Raw genomic sequence first — 22,865 nt, 5'->3', positions numbered from 1 at the left:
GAATTTCAGAGCTCTCATCTTTCATTTGCTAAGCAACCTCTTGTTTTGTTCTCATCTAAGAGCCTACTGCTTTCTACAAGATAAGGTGGTTCATGCAATAAAACATCCTGATGGGAAGATTTCAGACATTTTTTTCTTCCAGCATTCAGCAAATGCTTTGGTTTTCTTACTGATTTTAAAGCAGATCTAGACTCCCTGCCACAGAAAGGCAGCCGTGCGCATAACGTGCACACCACCACTATTGTGCTGTCAGCACGCAAGATTACGCAAAACTGACATTATTTCGTTATTCCACATACATTAATTGTTCACCTCCTTAATAATTAAAGTACAGGTTTCCTCCTGGCCTTAAAGCATGCTTCATGAAACATCTCAAAACTTTAGGAAATTATCTCAGCCCTTGAAATGAATGCAAAATGTGTAACAAAATGCCAAGCAATGAATCAGCAACTGTTCTATCCTATTTTACCCTTCCAAGTGACTCTGGAGCTCAGATGACACATATATCTGGGGGACACAAGCTATAGCATAGATAGGCCATGCTGCCACAAAAATGCAGGGCAACGGATGTAAAACTAATGCTGACCCAAAAAGCAGATTTCACAGGCATCTCTTCATTTGCTTACTCATTTCTAGAAGAGAATCAGTGGAAATGGAGTTAATGAAGGGTAGCTGAGGGGAAAACACTTGTGCCTCAAATGACTAACAGATTAGTGTCAGCACTTTGCATGTATCACACCAGCAAGAGCTGGAAATTCTGCAGGCAATTAAAATGTCCACATACCAGCGATGCCAATTCTCCTTTTTTATCAGAACTGCAATATTATAAAGCTGTTGTTTTTGGAATCAGGTGCTCATATGACAATGTGCTTTGTTTGGAGTTTCTTAGCCTCCCAGGGTTTAGAAAAGGCAACTGGATATGAATACTAGAGGCTTGAAATAAAAAGACAGAAAGAACTCCGATATGGTATTTTTATATCTGGAATTTTGGGAACTTAACGTAGGATTTTTGAGCGCTTGGGCTTTTTGAAGTTGGTATTTGAATTTGTCACTTACTTTTTCAACTGGATGCCTTGCATTGAGAAACTCCAGCACGACCTGGTAATGCTAATTCATTAGTTCCCGCAAATGCACTATTTGTATGAACATTAGTAACGCACATCAAACTATTTGGTGTCTGAACAAGCTACTGGCAAGTACCCTTTGTGTCTGCAGGCATCGTAGGCATCCAAAACCTTGGTGAAACCCTGCTGCCTCCTGGAGTCTAATGGGAGCCTTGCCATGGACTTCAGCAGCACCAAAATTTCCCCCTTCATGTTTTTGGTAAGCAGAGTTACCCCAAACCTTGCAAATTCTGATCATCAAAAACAAACAGCTAATGTCACTAAGATTAACACCTGTAAAGCACTTTGAAGGAGAAAAACACTGCGTAATCCCAAAATATTACATTATTTATAAGACGACCTGATTTTAAATGTTAAGTTCAGCTTATTTTTATCACAAAGAAAATACAAGTTCCTGCTAGCTTGCTTTACAAAACCAATTACCAGTGATCAGTGTATGGTGCTGCATAACAATACACAGCATTGCCCCAAAAAGGCGTATCTAACACTCTGGAGCTGTTTACAGGAAAATTAACTTGCACAGTGGATTGAAATACATGCACATAAGCAATTCTAATAAGGGGTATGAACTTCAAACTTATTAAAAATATCAAAATGTGTAACATTTCCTTTATTTCATCTTTTCCTGACTTCAACTGATTTTTCTATCTGCTCCTTGATATACTAGTCCCTAATCAGAATAAGGCTGTAAAAGAATAGTAAATGTGACATCAAACTTGCTTTAAACTTGCTTTACAGTCTCATCAGCTTTTTTTGGCCTTGTTAGAATATAATTCCACCTAACAGAGAGAAGAGAACAACAAAGAGTGACTTGGTGGTTCGGGAAAAAGAGATGCAGCTACTCCCAACTAAAGGTTCCCTCAGACCTGCTCCTTCCCTGCACATAAATCATAAGTTTTAGCAATGTATTTTTACTAGGATTGTCTCTTTTCAGAAAATGGAAAGTAATATTGCAAAACATTTTAAAAGCATTTCATTTCATTTCTAATGCAGTTTGTAGACCAACTTACAAACTTTACTGATCTGATTCCCTTCTTCCCAGGCAAATCTCTTTAAAGGAAATAGTAACAAAAATAAACAAGAGGAAACAGTTAAAGACAGGTTTTTAAATGCCAAATGAGATTCCCAATTTAATCAGGAAATCCGTAACTCTGGAATTACAAAGTAATAACCCTGGAATATAAAGTAATGAACTTTAAAAATAAATTTTGGCATTACACATGGACATATATTTCTTTAAGCATACTATGATTCTGATTTTTTAAATATAATTTACTAACTAGTGAGGGGTGCCTACGAGCTATCAAAAATATCCCCCCACCTGTTATTTCTGGATGGTATTATTTGTACTACAATATCAGGTATTGTTCAGTGTACAGCTCAAAATAACCTATACTGAGTGACAAATTGCTGAGAGATTCAACAAACAAATTTGATGGGAGATACCTGAGTAGAAGGTACCGGGAGCTTTGGTAGCTGGTGGTGGTTGACAGAAGGTAAGGCAAGGAAAAAAGAGGCGACTTGAAATGGGATTTTCAAAACATGTAGAGGTTAGTTGAGCACACCAGATGGCAGAGAGGAATTAGATCTGCTCCTGGTCCGGGTGAGGGAAGAAGCTGCCACAACATGGTGGGCTGGGGAGTAGAGTAAGAAAACCAACCATAAAGGTGGCACGCACGATGATCGGTACCAGCAGCTCTGGGCTCAGCGAGGTGGGGTTCAGAGGGGTTCCTACAGATCCAAACATGGGACAAAGACCTCAGTATAATGCTCTGCTCCCTCTGTATTAGGAACTGAAAACACTGCTGGAAATGGTGAACTGTTCTTCCCTTTCCAGAAGCTTTGGCACAGGCAAACACGCTCTGTGGTAACGGTCAGATGATTCCCAGGTTGTGATTTTTGTCCTAAATGCAGTTTGGACTCAATTTTTCTCTAATTCAGCAGCTGCTAAGACAGTTTGAAGTTTTCTGGCAGCTAGATGCTTAAGTGGCATGACTTTCAACTTGCTCTTCACTGCAAGCCTAAAGGGCAAACAGAAGTGAGTGGCTTGTTCAAAAGAGTTCAAGTCTGCACTGAATAGCTGATTGCAGCTCTAATTACCATGGTTTTACATCATTAGGGATAGCAACTGAAAAGGAGCTCTAATTCCAACACTGTGAGATACTGCTTTTTTTTTTTTTTTTTTTGTTTGGCTCTTACCACTAAATGATCCATTTCCAACACTTCTGGTAAGGACAGGAAGGGAAAATTCCATTTCCATGGAGGGAGAGGATCTTGATAAACAAGTACAAAGACAGTATTTTTGCCTATAAAATTCAGACTGATAGGTGTTTGCGGTGGGGCAGAAAGGATGGAGTGGTGAGTAGATGTCCTCTGAAACCTGCAGCAGTAATGGATTTCACTCAGCTCAGATATTTAATGCTCAATGCCACTGCTCATTTATGCCTGAGCATTGTATTTTGACACTCTAGATCTCAAAGAGCAATATGATTTCAATTATACCATTGTAATGTGCTTGCAATTCTAAGTTGTTACGATATATTGTTTGTAAAGTTTTCCCACTGTGTCTAAAGGATCTTGTAAGTCTCTCTACCCTGGCTGGGGGGAGCCTGAAGCTGCAGCAAGAAGCATAAAGAAAAAGACACTTATCTTTATATTACTATGCGATGTTTCAATGGCACGGACACAAGATAAATAGAGAGAGAAAAAAGAGAAAAAAGATGTCCTTCCATTTTAGGCTACAGAAGGAGCCTTCAAGTTCAGGGCAGTTGACTCTAGCACACATTTTCAGCACAAGAAGGAGGAGTTAAGTCCTCTCCGTGGGAAGTGTCAGAGGTTAATTACCCTCACATGCCAAGAGCATCACCGGAACAGCAAGGGGAAGGTCCATCTAGCTAAGGAGACTTAATAGGTTTATTGCTTTAGAGCTTTGTAATTTTGTTCCGTTGCTGCAAATCTTTGTTGTCGTTATATGTATCACAAGGACCTTCTTAAGACCACTGAGTCAAGGAACAAATGAGCAGGACTATTGGCACAGACCTCCCCCCACTTCCACCTACCTCATCGCTCCCCACAAACACCTTCCATTCAATTGAACCATGAACAGGGAATTTACTACGGACTTTGCTTTTAGATGGAGGTAAGACTCAGGTGCCCACCGACAGGCATTTAGACAGGTAGATGTTGCATTGGTTCTTCTTCCCATAAAATACATTTAATTTTGAAACTCTAGCATATATATCATATATTTTTCAGAAGACAGATTTCCGTTCCCCAGTTTAACATGAATTTGGCACTAGGGAAAGCTATTAGAAACTCCACTGATTTGCACATGACATGTGAGTGACATTTCACCTGCATGCTTTTACTTTGATCTGGAGCAAAGTGGGAACACATCTTCAAGGGGATTACGTAGATCAGGCTCAAGGTTTATGCTATTTTCGACCTTCCAGTGAATAAAGATGCTAGTGAGTGCTACCTGTGAAAGCTTTGAAGGGAAACTGTCCATTCAAACCTGCATGAAAACTGCTCAGCTTAATTCTTGTAACTGAACACAAACTAATCACAGTATTTTTGGATGACCTGAACTGAAGACTGACCTAAAAAAAAAAGGGAAAGAAAAAGAAAAAAATAATCCTCTTTAATCTGAGGTAATTCACAAAATACATCAATAAGGCATACAAATGTTCTCACCGAAACAAATGTTAGATCTTAGTGACTCCAAAAAATACAGCACGGTAGTTTTGCAGAATAACTTGTTCGGAGACAGCCCCCCACCTGTCCCAGCACAGACACAACTCCCAGAATTCAAGTCCCTTGGGAAGCAGAGAAATTATTCTGACAAAATGTTGCTTTTATTATGAATAGAATCTGTGCAGAGTGGAGAGGTATTTGAGAATTGCTTATTTCAGTCGATTACTGTGCGTAGACAAGACTTCAATGACAAATGGATTTCAAGTGGCAAATATTATTACCTTCTTTCTTTGCCTTTTTTTTTTGAGAAAAGTACTTTATGGACTTGGTAGGTACAAGGTCAAAAACCTTTTCAGCTACAAAAATTTAAAATAAAGGTGTGCCTTTTGTGAACTTATTAACAATAATTCTTTAAAATAACTGAAATGTGTAATCACATTGTGCAGTGCAGGGACAAAAACATATGCTTAATTCTGCATTTTGCAACCAGTAGCACTGGTTTACTTTCAGGCACACAGCCCTTGAACAGTCCTGCTGGGTTATCAAGCATCTCCTCTGCTGTTGCAGGCACCATGTCATATCCCCTTCAAACGTGCTGAGCTTCACCTTCAGACAGCAAAGCCTTTATGCCTCCTCCAGTTCGACTTACAGGCTCTAATGGGTTGGCACTTTCTTCTTATTTCCAGTTTAAATTACTCACGGCCAAACAACACCCAGTTGCTCTTCAGCCAACTCTTTGGTTTAAGTATCTTCTATCTCTCCTACCTAATAGTTACAGACAATAATTTTGTCCCCTCTGTCCCTTCATTTTGCTAAGCAAAAGCAGCTTTTCCGATCTGCTCTCGCGTACAGCCCAATTAGCTCCTCTGCACCCTGCCTCCGCTCGGAGTTCGTCCTTTCTGAACCCCTCAAGTGCTGAAGTCCAAACCATGAGATATGCTCAGTGAGTTTTATCCAGCACTATGTATAGGTGAAACAGGAAAACAGCAGCAATAAAATAACTAAGCCCTAGAGAGGGGACGAGGAAGGGGAAAATAAAAAATTAAATCAGAACATAGATAAGGCAAGTTTTCTATGGGGCCTCTGGAAAGCAAAATCTCAATGACCTGACATTGTCCCTCTCTTAATGTATTTATCCCCCTGCCCCAGTCTTGTATGAGTCCTGCAAATGGTTTTCAGATGACACGTGAGCAGCCGAGCACACAGAGGGGTCATTTCAGCTTCATCCTTCCTGAAATCATCCTTGTGTTCCTCATGCAAAGGCAATGGCAGGACTCGCCCGCTCCCATAAGCCAGCACTTCAGCTGAACACACCTTACAGTAAATATTTCACAGGCTGCTCTCAGCAGCTGGGGGTTTGCATTTGAACAATTAAACCTCGTTGTTGGGAGTGCACCAGCAGCTTGGAGCAGGCAGAGCTTTTCCTGTATATTACACATCTCTTTCTGATATTTTTCTGCCTGATTAGTAATCACTTCTGACAAATCCTTTCGACAGCTCTGAACACCAGCCTTAGTGTTGCAGGGATGCTTCATGCAAAGCCTGACTGAATGCAAATGTTAGGCTAATGCAAGGACGCCTGACAGCATCTGAGCATTTTCTTCACTGGACACCAGAGGGAGGAGGAGGAAAGGACAACTGATAGGGAAGCTAAAGAAGTGCTTCAAGGGAGCTTATCACACACCGGAGCCAAATATATTTCTGTAATCAGACCAAAATAAAGAGCGGCACCTTGTCTGGGGACGGTACTTCTGATAAAAGACTTGGCAGGGGTAATACGAGGTAAAGTTATGGGAGAAAGGACCCAAGTGCAGCAGGACTGAGTGCTGGGTGCATTTTAGCCAGCTCCATCTCACAAGCTTTAAACAAACCTGACTGGTTTTGATTCTGGGGCTACTATTGCTGTCCGTATTCTGCTTGGCTTCTGTGCCGCAACCTGAGTGCCTGTCAGTCCACCTTCCTCTGGATGTGAAGAAAAACGTGTTTCAATGATTAACTGTGGATCCAGGGCCACCACAGTTTCTGAGTCCCATACCACGAGAGCGTGAAATTTGGAACTGCAAGTGCTCTATGCTCAGATGGAAATATCAGGACCTTGAAGGAGGGAGGGAGGCAGCTCAAGGAGATTGATATGGTATCTAGGAAGGTGATAGCAAATGCTCAACACGTGGTTAGTATCTCGATTAAAGAAAAGAAGAAGAGAGAGATTCAGCAAGATTACCAGGGAACTAATAACTATCTTATTAAAACTATGCTTTTATTTCCTCATCAAATCTTTTCATTATGCCTTCAAGGCATAAGGAGGATTATTAAATGTCACCCACAATTCAAATAATTAATGTATGGTGTTACCAGCTATATATGTGCTCTCCAGGAGGATTAATAATAGTTGCTATTTTTCTTCCAACCATATTTTCTCCATAGTACATAAATTAATCACAAGAACGCAGTTCATTTTTTAAACCTCTCTAGTATTGAAAGTCTTTAAGGAACTCACACTTTGAAAATTGGAGAATTCTTAATACATTCTGTTCTCTACTTTTTAATTTACTATCAAAATACAAAAACACACTAAGCACTTGGAAAGGAAGGAGTATAAGAAAGGCAGTGGTTTCTCCAGAGCTGCTACTAATTGCAGAATTAATGTCCTCAATTCCTTGAACTAAGTCTTTAACAACAACAAACCGCAGTTGCAAATTCAGAAAGCAGCTTGTCCCTCGTTAAAATGGACTAGCTTTTGTTGCTAACTTACTACAATCAGAACACTTTAGAAAAGGCATCAGAAAAGTACTTTTGTATCAAACACTCCTCCCAGGGCTGGCTGGGGGCTGCGTTCAGCACCTGATTGTCAGCTTAACTCTGTCTCTGCAGCGTGCTCGTCCCTGCAAGGCGCTGAGCACCAATGTGCGTGGTGTCCATAAAAACTGCTGCATGGGACAGGGAGCGCAGCGGGGCCGGGGCTTTGGCCCCTCTCACATCCCCGCTGCCAATGCCAGAGCAGAGAGAGGGAGAGCCGACCCTTCTGCTCTTGACTTTGCACTCAAGAGCTGACTTGGACTCTCCCTGCGAGCTTGACACTAACTCTTCCAGGAATTTTAATCCACAGACTAAAAGTGTGCTGCATGAGGTGGGGTGTGGTACCTCAGATTACTTTACACTTACTATGTGCAGGGAAAGCGTTCCTGTGGATGGACTGACCCCACTGACAGGTTACCTGCCATCCATGCTCCCGTGTGGGCTGCAGACACACTGCCTGTAGGGTGTTTCTTGTAACTGCTGGCGGCCTCTCAGCAATGCAACCAAAAATGAGCTCAGCTCCTGATTGCGCAGCAAATAAACGTGTTCAGAAGTAACACTTCAATTGCTTACAACTTGGAGAAGTTTAAATTCTCTCCTCTGCTCCCAACTGTATCCCAGGCATAACCCTTCCACAGTGAAAAGTCATTGGATATCTGATTTTGAACACTGCAAATTACAGAACGTACTATCAGCCTCTTCCACCTCCTAAAACAGCTAAAGAAATGTCCATGTTCTATTTAAAGTAATTTTTATGAGCATGAGATCAGGTTTGTTATGTAAGTAAAGGTGTAACCATACGTGTAACCATACCGCCCTTTGTGCATTACCAGAAGATGTGTGTAGTGCACGTGCGCATAGGAACTACATGCACATTCCCCCCAGTGCAGCATCAAACAATAAATAAATTTAACAATCTATGTGACCTGACAACTGCCAACTTGGGGCAGTTCCTACACCTCGGGACATAAACCATTTCTACAGAGAAGCTTAGGAGAGCAGGTCTTTCATGACATGCATTTTTTTTAAATTTACAGAAGAAATATTTTAAAGCTGTTTTGAAGACTTACCTCCTCGCTGCACCAGCAACGTGACTTCGCTTCCCTTAGGACATTCAATCAGCATATCCACCACCTGGTTGTGAGTGAGGCTCTGCACATTCTTCTTGTTGACTTCGACTATAAGGTCACCCTCCTTCAGGCCGCGGCACCTTGGGCTGTCCACGATTTGTTTCACTCTTTGGCCGCCCCCACCGGGACTGTCTGCTATAGTAAACCCAAAGCCCATAGGCCCTTTCACTATATGCACAGTTATAAGTTCAGGTTGTGTTGCTATCGAAGACGCCAAAGAGACCGTGTCATTGGGGTAACCATGGGGTCCGTTGGAGGAGACCTCAGCTGGGCTGCTGGGTCTCGCTTCCTTTGTGCCATTTACTTTCCCTGTTTTACTACTGTGGCTCGCCGGGGAGTCGTAGTTTTCCTGCCCGTTCACAATGATCGGCTCTTTGTCCAAAATTGCCACGGACGTAACCAGGCTCGTGTTGGGATCATCGGGATCGAAAGGCAGGGGGTAGCCTCGGCACAGTTCGAGGTCCACGCTGGCACCGATGGGGATGGACTGGAAGATTTTCACAACTTGAGCGTGAGTGTGCCCCAGCACACAGGTATCGTTCACGCTGACTATGACGTCCCCTGCAGAGGACACAGACAGATATACCAAACACATACGTTTTGTGCACCCCAGGAAGGTGAGGACTAGAGCCTGCGAGCTGATCCGCAGCATCCACAGGTGCCACTCGCAGGTAAACAGCAGCATTTAAGTACCTTTGCAAGGAAAAGGAGTGGTGACACTTGGGCAAGCAAGGACTCTCTGTACACAATGGATTCATTGCATAAAGCCTTTATGTACATAAACATTTTTGAAAGTGAAAATGGAATTGGCTCATGAAAAAATTAATAAATTCAAATGATGGTATATGGCCCATTTAACAGTTATTTCGAAGCCTAGCTCTCGCTGTTATACACTGTGCTACACTGACATATGACAGAAACAAAACTGAGAGCACATGAGAGCTATAACAGAAGGCTCTCAAATACCAACTGCTCAAATATGGTGCCACGTGTCATGTCTCAGACATACTTCGGCCTGAAATCTAGGTATCGATTAAGTTATGATTCATTTTTTAACACTGGGGCTGCAACACAGGGATGTTTAATGTTGTGATGCTCCACCTGCAAGTGAGGAGTTGTGACCTCAGGTGAATCCTAACAAGATTTCATCATGCTGGATCCGATCTCTGGCAAAACAAATTGGCCCTTGGCGCCTCCACACAGGGAAACGCAAACTAGCCCACTCCTCTGCCCGTTCCCTGGGAGTAGCTTGGGAGAGGGGGTGAGCGGCATGGCAGATACACAAAACACACAGTGATGCAGCCCTACAAAAATACGACAGCCATTGCCACAGCGGGGAGCAGTAACCCGCAGCCTCATGTGGGACCCCACAACTGCTGGCTCCTCTCGGCAGGTCAGCATGCGGAGAGCAGGAGCTGGCAGAGCCCCAGCTGGACATTTTGACACCTGAGGTGAAATTCCAGCACATGAAGTACCTAGCTATAAGACTTTGAACATATGTATCTCACTTCCCTGCTCGCTGACAGGAAAGCTGAACGCCAATCCCCAAAAGGGGGACGAGGACTACAGTCCTTTATGAATCGCACATAAAACCAGCTGTAAAAATATAAACCAAAGTGGTGATGGTGATTTTGATATAAAGCATCAGTACCTGTTTCCATTTTGCCATCCAGCGCTGCGGGTCCGTCAAGCACCAAACTTTTGATTTGGAGAAATTCATCTGGCTCATCCCCTCCAACAACGGTGAAGCCAAAACCCCTGCTGCTTTTCCTTAGCTTGGTGTGGATGAACTTCCCTTTCAACTCAGAAGGGTTTCGTGTAAAAAAAGGTTTTCCTGTGTAGGAAGTTTGGAAAATCTATAAACAGGCAGGCAAGAGCATTTGATCTGTTTTTTCTCTGCCCCTCCCTGCTCTAACAAGTACACGGACAAACACAGCGGTGTGCTGGGACGGGACTGCACTTCACTCCAGCATCCTCTCACCTCATCGCACTCCACCCGTCTCCTTCGATCCAATCATGCAGTAAAAGGAGTGAGCAAAACCCCTAGCACCTGGCACTTTGTTAGCTGTGGCTGTGCACACCAAAGCCTGAAGGCTACAAAGGGGAAAACATGCTGCTTTAAAGAATGGAATATATTAAAGCTGGCAATGCTGGCTTAGATATGTGTCTTTTCTCTGTCCTGAGGTGGTTATATCCATCCCAGGAAGGATGGGACAGGGGCAGCACAAATGCCTCCTACAGAAGGAGTCTGCAGCGAGAATTTCTGCAGAAAGGAATGTCATTATGTTTTTCACCACTTGGCTTTCTCCCAGCCCACCAAGCAAAAAGCAACTTCTGAGCTCTGCCAAGACACTGCGTAACCCTTTAGCATAACCCCCCCGTCCCTGCCCCACCATCGCTACCACCCTGTGACCTCCTCCGGTGAAAAAGGGGAGGATGCTGATGTTGTTCATTCAGACACTGTTTGAAGTCTTTTCCCTTTCTGCTCCTTCCCTGTTGTGGATGAAACACTGCCGTTGTGAAGTACGGATCAAAGAGCGGCCCGGGACCGGAGCGGCTGTGCTGAAGGGTTGTTAATGCTCTCTGGGAGCACGGTTAAGAGGGAACGAGGTGCTCCAAAGACAAAAGCGCATCCTTGCAAAGCATGTTGCACAGGCTCGGAAAAGGGATCATGGTTGCTGTACTTCACAGTGCCAACACTAAACACCTTTGCACTTTTAATTGTTTTTAATGCTTAGAGGGGAAAAGACTGTGCCACTAAGCCCTCTGGTGACAGCTCCAGGATCAGCAGCATGTATCACAGCCAGGAGAGCTGGCGTACTTTCAAAAACCTCGGCAGCATTGCCGTGGGCCTCTGTTCAGAAAGGAGACCTTGAGGGAGAGTGAGGGGATTTGAGACTCGTAAGCCTTTGACTGGGGAAAAAAAGGCATATTTGAAGATTATTCATGAGGGGGCAGTGTGAGGACTTGCAGTCTTCTGCCTTTGAAGGGTAGCACAGGAACACGGTAATCCTGCACATCGTGGGCAGATGCTCTGCTCAGACCCTGAGCTGCAAAAAAACCCTGACTATCAAAGTGCAACCCAACGTCTCAGGTAACAAACACGGCTGAGAGGCAGCATGCAGTGGGCTTGCTCCTGTGCTGATTTCTAGTTCAAAAGACAAGCAGAACAAGCACAGCTTGCTGGCATCTGCCTACAAATACAGGGTGAACTTGCCCTGCAGTAACAGGACAGCAGCACCACAGGCTACGTCCCACCTACAGCATTTGGGAGGGGATCACATTTTGAATGAGTGTATCTACAAAACCCCAGCTGGGAGAGCAGTGCCAGGGGCACAAGGAGGGGTCCTTGTGCCCATGGCCCCACCAGCAGTGCCATCGGTGGGAGAGATGGAAACCCCTGGGCATAGGGCAGGGGGACAGGGAAGCTGGAAATAGCTGCTGCAAATGGGGAGTGAGAGAAGAGGGAGCAGCACTGAGAAAGGAAGAGGAAGGAATGAAAGGGAGAAGGAGTCATCAGCAGGTACCAGGACATGTCACTCAGAGTGGTGCTGAGACAGGCTAATGCTCTCCTGTAACGCTGCTGCACAATTTTGGTGGCTGGCAGTCGGGAGTGGGTGGAGAGCTGAGGGAGGCTTCTAATGTCATCCCCTACGTGACGGGTCCTTTGCATTGCCATGCACAGATGCTTGGGCAGCCTTTGCTTCAGCCTGATAGTGTAAAAGGCAGAGGTGGCATTCACAGATGTCTCCCCAAGGAAGACCAGCGTTTTTGGGGCTCTCTGATGACAAGCCTAACCCCAATGGTACCCTGATGGTCACGGTACCATCTCCAGACCTCCCGCGTTTTTCCTTGCTGCAAGTCTGGATTACTCTAATACCCCTCGGGAACGTGCTGGGGGCTTTGGATACTGTTAAATTTCACATGTCTGTTTTGGAAGGGCTGATCTGCTGCCACCTGCAGCAGAGAGCACTCCCTGGCTCTTCATGGCAGCAAAGGCTGCCTGGGACAGCAGCACCCCTGCAGGGCTCGCCTTCGGAGACCATGGCTGACCTGCAGAGCACGGGAGTATTTCCCAGCTCGCGGGGCCAGCCTCCCCCCGGCTGCTCCCAGCTCTGTCAGGATGATGGGCTCCAGCCAGATTCCCCCTCTCTCCCTTCCCCAGCCTCTGGTTCCTGCAGACCAGGGCAATGCCATTCGCTTGCTATGCAATTTAGATGTAGCCAAAGCTGAAGACTACTTACAACCACCTGTAACCAGAGAGCACTTGTACTGCAACAGGTATAAGTGGAACTCTCTGCCTTGCTGGCAACCTGATCTGGCAATGTTTCAGCTCACGCTGCAAATTCAGAATGATTCATGTTCTGTTTGGTTAGTTATTTAAGACAAGCAACTGGTCTGTGAGCAGTTGGCTATACACAGACCATTGACACTAATAAATAAGGCTGTAATAGCCCAAAGTACTTGTACACACGTACAATGTCAAAGTAGGTCCACAGTATTTGGACTTGTTATCATTCCCTCCTCATGCAGAGCTTCCCAGAGGAGCTTCAACTCAGATTTTTCAGAAACATGATGTAATTTGCCCCTAACATGGCCAAGGTGCTTGTGCCTCTTCGCCCTCTGTTACTACAGAAAGTCAGATTCAGCATGGAGGCCTGGTAGCTCTGCAAAGCTCTCCAAATGGCAGAGGATCTCCCTCTTCTGGTGTTCCCCCCAGCTCCTATCCCCCCAAATTTTCATTTGGATTCAAAGCACACAAAAAAGAAAATCCATAAAGTTGCAAGCCAGATTCATCCATGGCAGTACCAGAACTTGGCTGCTCAGATGTCACAAACACAACCAAGACACCCAAGCTCTCCAAAACCAAGGTCCTGCCAAACAGTGCCGACAACCTATGCACATCACAGCTCCCAAACACGCTGACCAGTTTCCAGGGCTCTTAAACTATTTTAACTTGAAACTCCACCTGCCCACGAATGCAGACATGGGGTGACATTGGCTTTGGCTCTCAAACTAAAACATGACCATGCTAATGCATGTCTGTGTCTTAATCACAGTGCAACATGGTGAGATTTTGTGCTGCTTTTTGGGAGGGAATGTTGACCTATGAGAACAGAAAGAAATCTCTGCACTAGATCTTATTATAAGAGCCACATTCTAAACTCAGTAGAGTTTAGGTGGTGTAAAAGCCTAATCCTTGCATATCCATACAGCTCTGTAGAAAAGGGTGTCCTCCTACTTGCACTTGCATCCACCGCAGTTGCTGCTAAATCCCACCGATGTTGTAACTCATGTTTTCACCATGCCTTTTTAAAGACTTGGAACGTGAGAATAGCCACAATCCTTTTTTGATGCAGGCGATCTCATTTGCCTCTTGCATTTGGCAACACATGTGGTCTCAAAACAACTAGTCTCAAAATCTGTGGAAATTCAGGTAAGCAGGCACGTGCCCTGGTGTGTGACACTAGTCATGGAGGTACGGCCTTTGCTGGTGGCTGACGGAATTTCATATTTTTTATGTGCACTACAGGGACTTTCTCCCCTTCTACAGTACATAAAAGTTCTGACTGGGAAAAAAACCTTGTTGCACTTTTACAACTGGTTTAACAAGGTTGTTACCTTGCACTGGTGCTTCCCGAACTGCCTCTTGGTTGTTTGAAACATGGTTTGGAGCAGCGGGTGGTGGGAGAGATGGACACTCCTCTGTCCATTCTAGAGAGGGCAGAGAGGGAAATGTTACTTGTTTCACAACAGCGCTACGAGCTCCTGCACGTACACACACTGGGAGTGTGGGGTTCAAGCAGAGGAGACATGAGAAGCATGGCAAGAGAGGAAACAGAGTCTCGGAGAGAGGGAATAAAATGAACAGGATGTCCAAAAACCAGTTCTGGAGGACTCTCTATGTCCAGGTCAACTGATCCATCTGCTGGGACACCCTACCTCACGCTCAAACTTGGGACTTGATTTGCATCTAAGTGGTCTTGACATTTATATGAAATCTATTCCCCATGGCACTCATGGCATCTAAGTAGAAGAGCTGATGTTGTGGGAAATAGGGCTGCAGGAGGAATGTTGAAGCCTAAATTATTTTCCCCTTGGATAATAACTGTTGTGAAATAAGTTGGTGTGAAAGCTATGAAGGTACCAAAACAAACCCAAATGCCACAGGCCCCTCACTGCAGTTGGGCTTCACGTAAAGAAAAAAAAAAAAAAAGAAAGAAAGAAAAAAAGGAAAAGAAAAAAAAAAGTGTTTTAAAATAATGAAATTACTTCAGATGTTAGAGCTTGACAACATCCGAAGGTCTTGGGTTAAGACGTCTGTCATGCAGAGGGGTTTCTCTAGTGCGCATGTAAATGCCCACTCCTCGTCCCCTTCAATAGCCTATGAGGCCCAATGCAGACTGGAACAATACCAGCTACAGTGAGTAACTTGATGGAGCAGATTAAACAGGAAAACGTGTGTTTTAATTGTTTCTGGGAAGCCTAGAAACTTTCCAGAAATAAAGGACATTAAAAGAAAAATCTCTCTCCCCTTTAACAGGGGTGAAAGCTATGATGTTTAAGTGGTTATACGATTTAGATTTTCTCCTTTGCTGCATCTTATGTGAAGGGCATATACAAGCTTTCCTATGCACGTCATTTTGCCTTTAAACGCTAAGGCCACAGAAGGAAGGACAAACACATTGGCATGGTGCTGCCAAGGCGAGGGAGGGCATGTTCCCTCATGAAAACCCCAACCATCATGCCCTCGGTGGTGCCAACCTTCTGGTGGCTGTTGCTGTTGCTCAAGCTGTTTCTTCCTCTTTGCTTCAAGAACTGGGTTTTCATACTGTGTCTTCCGATTGATGTGGCTGGAGATGAAAGAGAGCAATAAATTAGGAAACCCTTTATGTGACAAGCAGGAATGACGGCCAGGCATGAAACTCCTCTGAGGAAAGGAGTGAAATACCAAACAAACTCAACAGCAATGTATGTGGAGCAAGGCTCACCTAGTCGTGCCAAAAAGCATATTTAGAAAAACAAGCAGATTCCAATATTGATACGATGTCTTGAGCAGGAATGGCTAATTCCTTCAAATACATTAAAGTAGTGATCTATCTGTGAAAAATGAGATTAAAGCAGAAAAGGCGCTCTGTCTGATTGCATTTTAAAAGACAGGCCTATATCATCCCTGCTTTAATCAGATTCCCAGAGGTGCGGTCATTCCCTGGCTCACTGAAGTTAAAAAAAAAAAAAACAAAACCAAAACCCCAAATCCAACAACTGGTAACATGTCAGCTATCTGATCAACGCACACTATTAACAGGGTGTCTTAAAAATATCTGCGGGGATGCAGGCTATGAGCTGAAAAGCTGGGCTCCAAATGGATCAAAATATATTCAGAATCAGCCACCAGCAAATACTCCCAGTGGGAACCAGCATTTGGTGAAACTTCAGCTGTCCTCCTCGGAGGGCCATTAGGCACCTTTCGACCCGTATTAGATGTTTAGAGCCAATACTACTTACCAATCTCAGAAAAAGGAAAAAAAAAGCAGCCCAGCCCCAAACATGGCAAACAAGCAATGCACTCTGCAGAGGATTAACCATTTTATGAAAGCAAATGACGAACACCAGCCACAGATGCCGGGGCAGTGGGGGCAGGTCTGGGGACTCTCCGCAGCTGATGGCTGCAGTTGAGATAAGCTGCTCCTCAACTGTTCAAGAGCAATTTTTCAATAGTGATTTTGCTACAGCAGAGGAGCAGGTAGACCTTAGAAAATTATATTAGCTTAAAGCCCATCTTTGTATCCAAAACAAAGTTTACCATTAAGAACTTGCTATTTTATTGTCTCTTGTCCCACATGTCTTTATCAAAAAAACACTCCAAATGAACAATCACTTTTTCAAGTAATTATAATAGAAGCACTCTAATATTAATAATTTTTCCTGCTAAAGATCCATATTACATCACTGGAAAAATATTTAACTAATCAAATAAAAACAAGTTAATGAGTTCCGTAAAAGATCTCCCATTTCAAGATATCTTCAGAAAGTTAAGAAAAAATGATAACTACTTTAAAAATGATATAACCTTTTTCATGATAGTTGTTTCTCACTAAAAACTATTATGCAATAATAGAGTGCCTGAATTGCAAGGGACAGAGACAAATACTCAAATTATAACCATCTTGCTAGCTTATAGATAGCAAGTAAAATAAACTTATGTCTCATTGCTGTTACTTTTCTATTTAATTTCATCACTAAGGAGTGCCACAAAACTAACAGGCATGTATATATAAAATGACAGGAAAAAATGCTGTAAAGACCTCTTGGCATGGCGTTTAATAGCCAAAAAATATTCTTGATGTCTTTGGTAAATAAATGTCAAGCCTTAATGACACAGTTTGCTAACCTTGTTTCCCTAGGCACAGATGGCAGGGTCAGAAATGAGCCAAAGCAGACAGAAGCTGTATTCCATGTCTATTCTGAGGGCTATCATAAGCCGCCCTACTAGACAGGAGTATACACATAATTAAAAATTCATTTTATGGGGTCAGTGATGAAACAAAACTCAGATCTCTAGTTTCCCAAGGGAGCGATCTGACATCTAGATAAAGAAGAAGCTGTTTTAATTCCGGAGAGAGTCCCATTAAATCTGTAATTCTATTCACAACAACAGCCTCATGCAAGAAGCTCTGCCATGGCTGTTTGGTCACACAGGCTCATCCATTCCTCCTTTTGAGTGTCTTCCGACTTGTAACTGAATTGGTGGTCTGCTCTGCACATTCGTATTTTGATCACAGCACTATACGAAGGGGATCGAGCACACTTCTTAACGTTCTCTGGGTAGAAGTATTTTGTGAGGTGCTGGGGCTCCTGCACGCCCCAACCCCGGGGTGCTCCTGTCTTCCTTGAGCTCACCCCTGGAGCTCAACCCCCTCCCAAGGTGCTCCTGGCTCCCCTGAGCCCACCCCCACCCCAGGGTGCTGCTGCCAGAGCCCACCAGAGGATGGGGAACGGCAAGGCAGGGCTGCCCTCTCCCAGCCCCTATAGCATCCCACAGCCTATAAGGGGCCAGGGTCTCCTCCTCCTTGGTATGAGGTGCTACCAACAAAGCACACAGATCGCTGCGGAGGAAAGCCTTCCTCCACCCGACAGCCACACCAGAACCGGAGAGCAGCACTTACTCTACATAGTAGACACCATAGACGGGATCCTCAATTTTCTCCCAACCAGCAGGCAACTCTGGAAATAGAAAAAGCATTACTGAAGCCTCCAATGCAGTTTTTTCTGACAGGTAGCTGCTCCTGCTCAGCATGCAAAACTCGTCAGTAGCTCAGACTTCTCTTTGAACACTTTTCAGAACAATCACAGCCTCCTTTTAAAGGCTGGCATAGCACGGCACCAACATCACAGCCTGTCCTACCAGTGCTGGGTTAACAAATCAGTGGGAAGATACCCATGCCAGTCAATTTTAGATTTGCTTTTTGCATTAAATGAACAAATGATCAATAAATTTCCTTTCTGGGAGTGCCTCAAGTACCCTCCTGGTTTCACCACCATGGGCAGAGTGGCCCTGGGTGGAGCACTGCAGTGGAAGTCGATGCAGGCAACAGGCCAGAGGCATTTTAACGCCAGCCTATGAAGATGAGCGAGATTATGGCAAGCAATTGTAGCACACTAACAGAGAAACCACTTTCATCTCCTGTGCCAGGGCCGAGCCATTTATGCAGTGGTGACATTGCTGAAAAAAGTTTTTTTGGACTCCTTTCTTAGGGATTTGCACTGCATCGCTCAGCCGTGAGCCCAACACAAAAGCACATCTTGAAACAGGACAAAGTGAATTTAACTTAAACGCCCGGCATATGGAATCCACCCAAGTGGGGCTGGCACACACAGATGTATTTCACTGCATAGCACTTAATGTAAAAACACATATTGCCATAATCACATGTAACGGGGATTTCCTTTTTTTAATTAGCATAATTAACAAAAAACAGTTCTGAAGATGAAATTAACATTTGGAAACGTATCCACTTTTGTTACTGTTGATTTTCTAGACTGCACATAGTACTTTAATTATAATTAGTGAATGTAATAAAATCACTTCAGCATCCAACTGAGGGTTATTAAAGCTGTATGTATTACTAAGGGCCTGATCCTTGTCCCAGTCATTTAAACACAATGTTCCCATTGGCTGTGGGTACCAAAATAATCATCCTATTAACAATACAGAGTGGTGTGTTTGTGTAATACTGTGAATCAACTCAAAAGAAGGCTCCACCACGTTATGGACTGTGCAAGTGTGGTCCCACAGACGCTGCACATTCATTTAAATAAAAAAAAAAAATTAAAAAAAAAAAGCCACTATCAGATAATGCAAGTTCAAATACCTCATGCAAAATAATTCCTCAAAATTTATCACTAAATTGACGAGACTGACAGTAAATCTATATTTGTTTATTATCAAATGCAAAGATTTATTTTCAGTAATGGCATCAATTGCTGAGCCAATACAATCAACAATGGCCCATTAATTAGAATAAATGTAACTATCTAGTTCTGCATTTATAGGCTTCAACTATGTTGCCATAAGGACAGAAATATCTCCAGACTGGAGATGAACAGAATCTATATAAACACACATGGACTAATTACTCAAAGTTTATGTTTGTGTTCAGAATTGGCTGGAGATCAGATGAAATTGATTTTCATGGTTTTTGCTCCACATGTCCCTAATTTGCAGATATAAGGTAGGTTTTCCATTCTTATAATTATTTTATCCTTACTGGGTTTAACATCTTTGGATTCCTTGAGACATAAGCAATTAAATGCAAGCCAGTGCTAACTTTTGGGCATGAAAATACTCCACAATTTTATCAGCAGATCGATCTGAAATGAACACTTCAGAAACAGATATTCCTTTATACTGTGCAAGTGCATCTGAGAACAAGTTAGAAAGCTAGAGGCCAATCTTGAAAGTCTTTTCGCAAAGGGAACTCTCAGGTTTGCAAAGGAGTCCCATATGGTGAAAACACTGTGGGACTGGCTTAAGGAGTTTCAGTGCAATTAAATTAAGATCTAGCATGCAATCAGGGAAATCACAAGTTGTGGCAGCCATTTAATTCGTTGCACTACGGTGAAAGTAGAATGGTAAAGAGACCAAGCTGGGGGTGGCAGAAAAATAAAAAGTGAATGAGGGACATGAGAAGTAATGCACAAATGTCTTAAAATGAATTTTCTACATCTTTTTCCTGCTAAATATCTTTTGTCTACTTTGGACTATTAAGTGTTTTCTATTTTTAAAGTTTAAACAAAAAATTTTTTTTTGCTTTTCTTCTGTTCACAAAATGTTTTGGTATTAAATTTTATTTTTTCTTTTCTTTTAAAGAATTTTCACAGAAGGTCAGAAAACCAGCACTTTCCTAACCCCAAAAATGGTATTGTGCCAAAGTCTTTCCAGTTTTCTATCTCTGCAGCTTTCCATTTAAGGAACACATCTCTGTGTTTTCAGAAGTAACAATACACAAAACTGCAGCTTTCAACACATCACTTGTTGATCACGTAGATGTGCTTTCTGACTTCTAAAAGCCTCTGAAAGTTCTCTAAAGCAAAAGGCAATATTCTCCACAGCCTTGTTGCACAGTCTGTCTTCTTAGCGGCTTTAAATTATTCATCTCCCTTCTCTACCTCTCCTGCCAAACTGAAGATGACCCAGAGCATTAGATTTTATCACAAATACGAGATTTCCAAAAACATTTTACATCATTAGGAGCCTGAGTGAGCCATATGGTTTTTATTTTGGTAGATCCATGCAGCACTCTGCAGTCTCAGAGCATTTGTCAGCAGGTAAATTCAATGGACAAATATCCAATTTTACACTTTTAAGCCTGGGGTAAATACATGGATTCCTACTGAGATGCTCTTGTTTAGTATCCTACCCTACAGAGGGGATAGATGGATTCCTAAAAAAGAACTTCTCCAACTACCAGGTATTTTAGTTGGACCCATGCATCACTATAAAGTAGCTGGAGATGACCTCAGTATACTCAGCTCTTACTGCTCCCTGGGAGGCCAGGAGGATCTGCCCAAGCGTATGTCAAATTCTACTCTAAACGTTAAATTTTTGTGTCCTGTTGTACAACCTTCTGTTAAAAAGAGGTGACCTATTGCTCCATATGCAACCCACCTCTTTGGAAAACAAGAAGTTGTGCAAATGCTTCAAGTTTTAATTTACTTATATTTAGAACAGAAACTGTTGATAAGCTAAGGAGTTAAATATCTGGCACCAGCCAGTTTATACAAACGAGTACGGTTAGCGAACAGGCCATATGTTTTCATGCCCCCTCCCTAACATTGCTGTAACTGAGCCACTTGAAAATGTTTTTCTTTACACTGCAACATTTGCAAATCTCAACAGTATATCGATGGGCTGTGAGCTCAATAAAGTTTATCTGCATTAAAACAAAGGGAACATCTCACGATGTTCGAGCAAAACACTTGTGCATGTAAGTGCCTGCAGAACTGGGGTCAGGCTTATCAATTAATGAGCTTCCCTGTATCTATTTTTCCAGCTCTTCTCTTGTACTACATCCTGATATCAGACTGAAAGAAGGGAACATTTCCATTTCATTATTGCCTCTAAATTTGCCTTTTTTTTAACCTCTCTCTCATTTTAAGTCACCCTTTGTGAAGACCTTCATGAGAAATCTTTGCAGGTTGTCGGTGTGCATCCACCTACTTCTGATGTTATTTGGTCTGTTGCTGATTATTTGTATGAGCTGCGCATAATGCTAATGTACCACTAAAGTGACTGCATTCTTCTTTAAATTGTCATTTCTTTCAAATTCTTGCGCTAAAAGAAGTTGGGCCTCCAACATTATTCCAGGCATATTATCCAGAAGAACAGTTCCTGGAGCAGTGTTAAAAGTCCACTCAATAGCTGCTGGCTGCTGACACCATATCAATCACACAGAAGCAGAAGCAGAATACACATACTTGCAAGTCATTACAGAAACCAGAGGTTAATTCTCTGGTAATACAATCCTCCAGTACGCAGAACTATAAACTGTAAATACAGTCCTTTTTAAAAGCAATAATAGAGCTAGTGGAAATAAAATCCTATGCAACCTCTTATGCCTTTCAGCTTTCCAAGTGCAGCAGAGCATAGCTGAACAGAAATAACAACTACCTCCACCATCAGTATAAACAGAAAGAGCACCGCTGAGATTAGATATCAAGACAGCATTCTTCACAAAAAGATGCAGCAAATAAAAGTGTACCACATCATTGAAAATCATCTGTTTATAAAATCACCTACTGAGGCAAAATTTTCAGCTGTTTCATTCACAAGCTCAGCAGAAGCATCCTATGTAATACTTAAACTTTCTAAATCACACTTTGCTTCTCTTGCCTGGGAAACGTCTCCGGCCTCAGTGGAAAAGCATCATTAGCTACTTGATTTCAACTTTGGCATCTATAAGCTTTGTCCTGGAGCCAGTGATGCCAATGGAAAAGTCCCTGACTTCTGCAGGGTCCAGGAGGAAGCAACTTCAAACAAACTTTGCAAGATTAAGGCCCTCCAGCTTTCTTCAAACTCTGAATCAGTAAGAAAAACACTGTAGATCTGAAGCTAGGGGAAGATTAATGCTTTGTGTGCTAGGGAAGTTTTGCTGATAAATTAGGCTTGTTGAAATAAAAAAACTGAAAGATGCAAAATGATACAAAGGAGAAAGTAAGTAAAGGCTTAAAACAGTGCAGTTGAAGTCAAACATCAAAACGAGAGATGGATGATTTACCTAGTTCACTGTCCAGTTCCTCCGTGTGTACCCCTTCTTCTCCAAGGGAAGAGCAGTAAATGAGACAGAAAAAATTAAAAGAAAATTTCAGATACCAGCACCAAGCAAGAAATTCCCTACAGCAAACAGCAGAACCGCCACTAATTTTCTACAGACCGAGCCCAAACTTTCCATTTATCACACTTTAGTGATCAGAATATTGATGGATCTGATGTAGATAATGGAAGAACTGGTTCTTGCATTCTCAAAATATCTGTATCAATTGACTATTTCCATGCTACAGTTTGATATGGTGAAGTAATACATTTGTGTTGTTCTCACTGTAGCAAAGCTTCTCCCTC

The 22,865-nt window shown here is 42.9% G+C and overlaps 1 protein-coding gene across 15 annotated transcripts in view; it reads right to left on the bottom strand.

Annotated features, from left to right (window-relative positions):
* MAGI1 (membrane associated guanylate kinase, WW and PDZ domain containing 1) overlaps positions 1-22,865 on the bottom strand; it is a 359,845-nt gene that overhangs the window by 46,813 nt on the left and 290,167 nt on the right. For 7 of the 15 annotated variants that reach the window (XM_050904375.1, XM_050904377.1, XM_050904378.1 and 4 more), the window contains exons 7-12: positions 22,525-22,560; positions 17,914-17,971; positions 15,509-15,597; positions 14,366-14,458; positions 10,395-10,577; positions 8,684-9,304 (exon numbers count right to left, since the gene is read on the bottom strand). In XM_050904375.1, the coding sequence (XP_050760332.1) occupies positions 8,684-9,304; positions 10,395-10,577; positions 14,366-14,458; positions 15,509-15,597; positions 17,914-17,971; positions 22,525-22,560 (1,080 nt within the window). Of the gene's footprint in view, positions 1-8,683; positions 9,305-10,394; positions 10,578-14,365; positions 14,486-15,484; positions 15,598-17,913; positions 17,972-22,524; positions 22,564-22,865 lie in introns of all 15 variants that reach the window. The other 8 variants (XM_050904383.1, XM_050904384.1, XM_050904385.1 and 5 more) reach the window with 5 other exon arrangements.

Source organism: Gymnogyps californianus, chromosome 13 (genome assembly GCF_018139145.2).
Source record: "Gymnogyps californianus isolate 813 chromosome 13, ASM1813914v2, whole genome shotgun sequence".
Classification (NCBI taxonomy): domain Eukaryota; kingdom Metazoa; phylum Chordata; class Aves; order Accipitriformes; family Cathartidae; genus Gymnogyps; species Gymnogyps californianus.
This window is presented reverse-complemented; position numbering and strand designations above follow the sequence as displayed.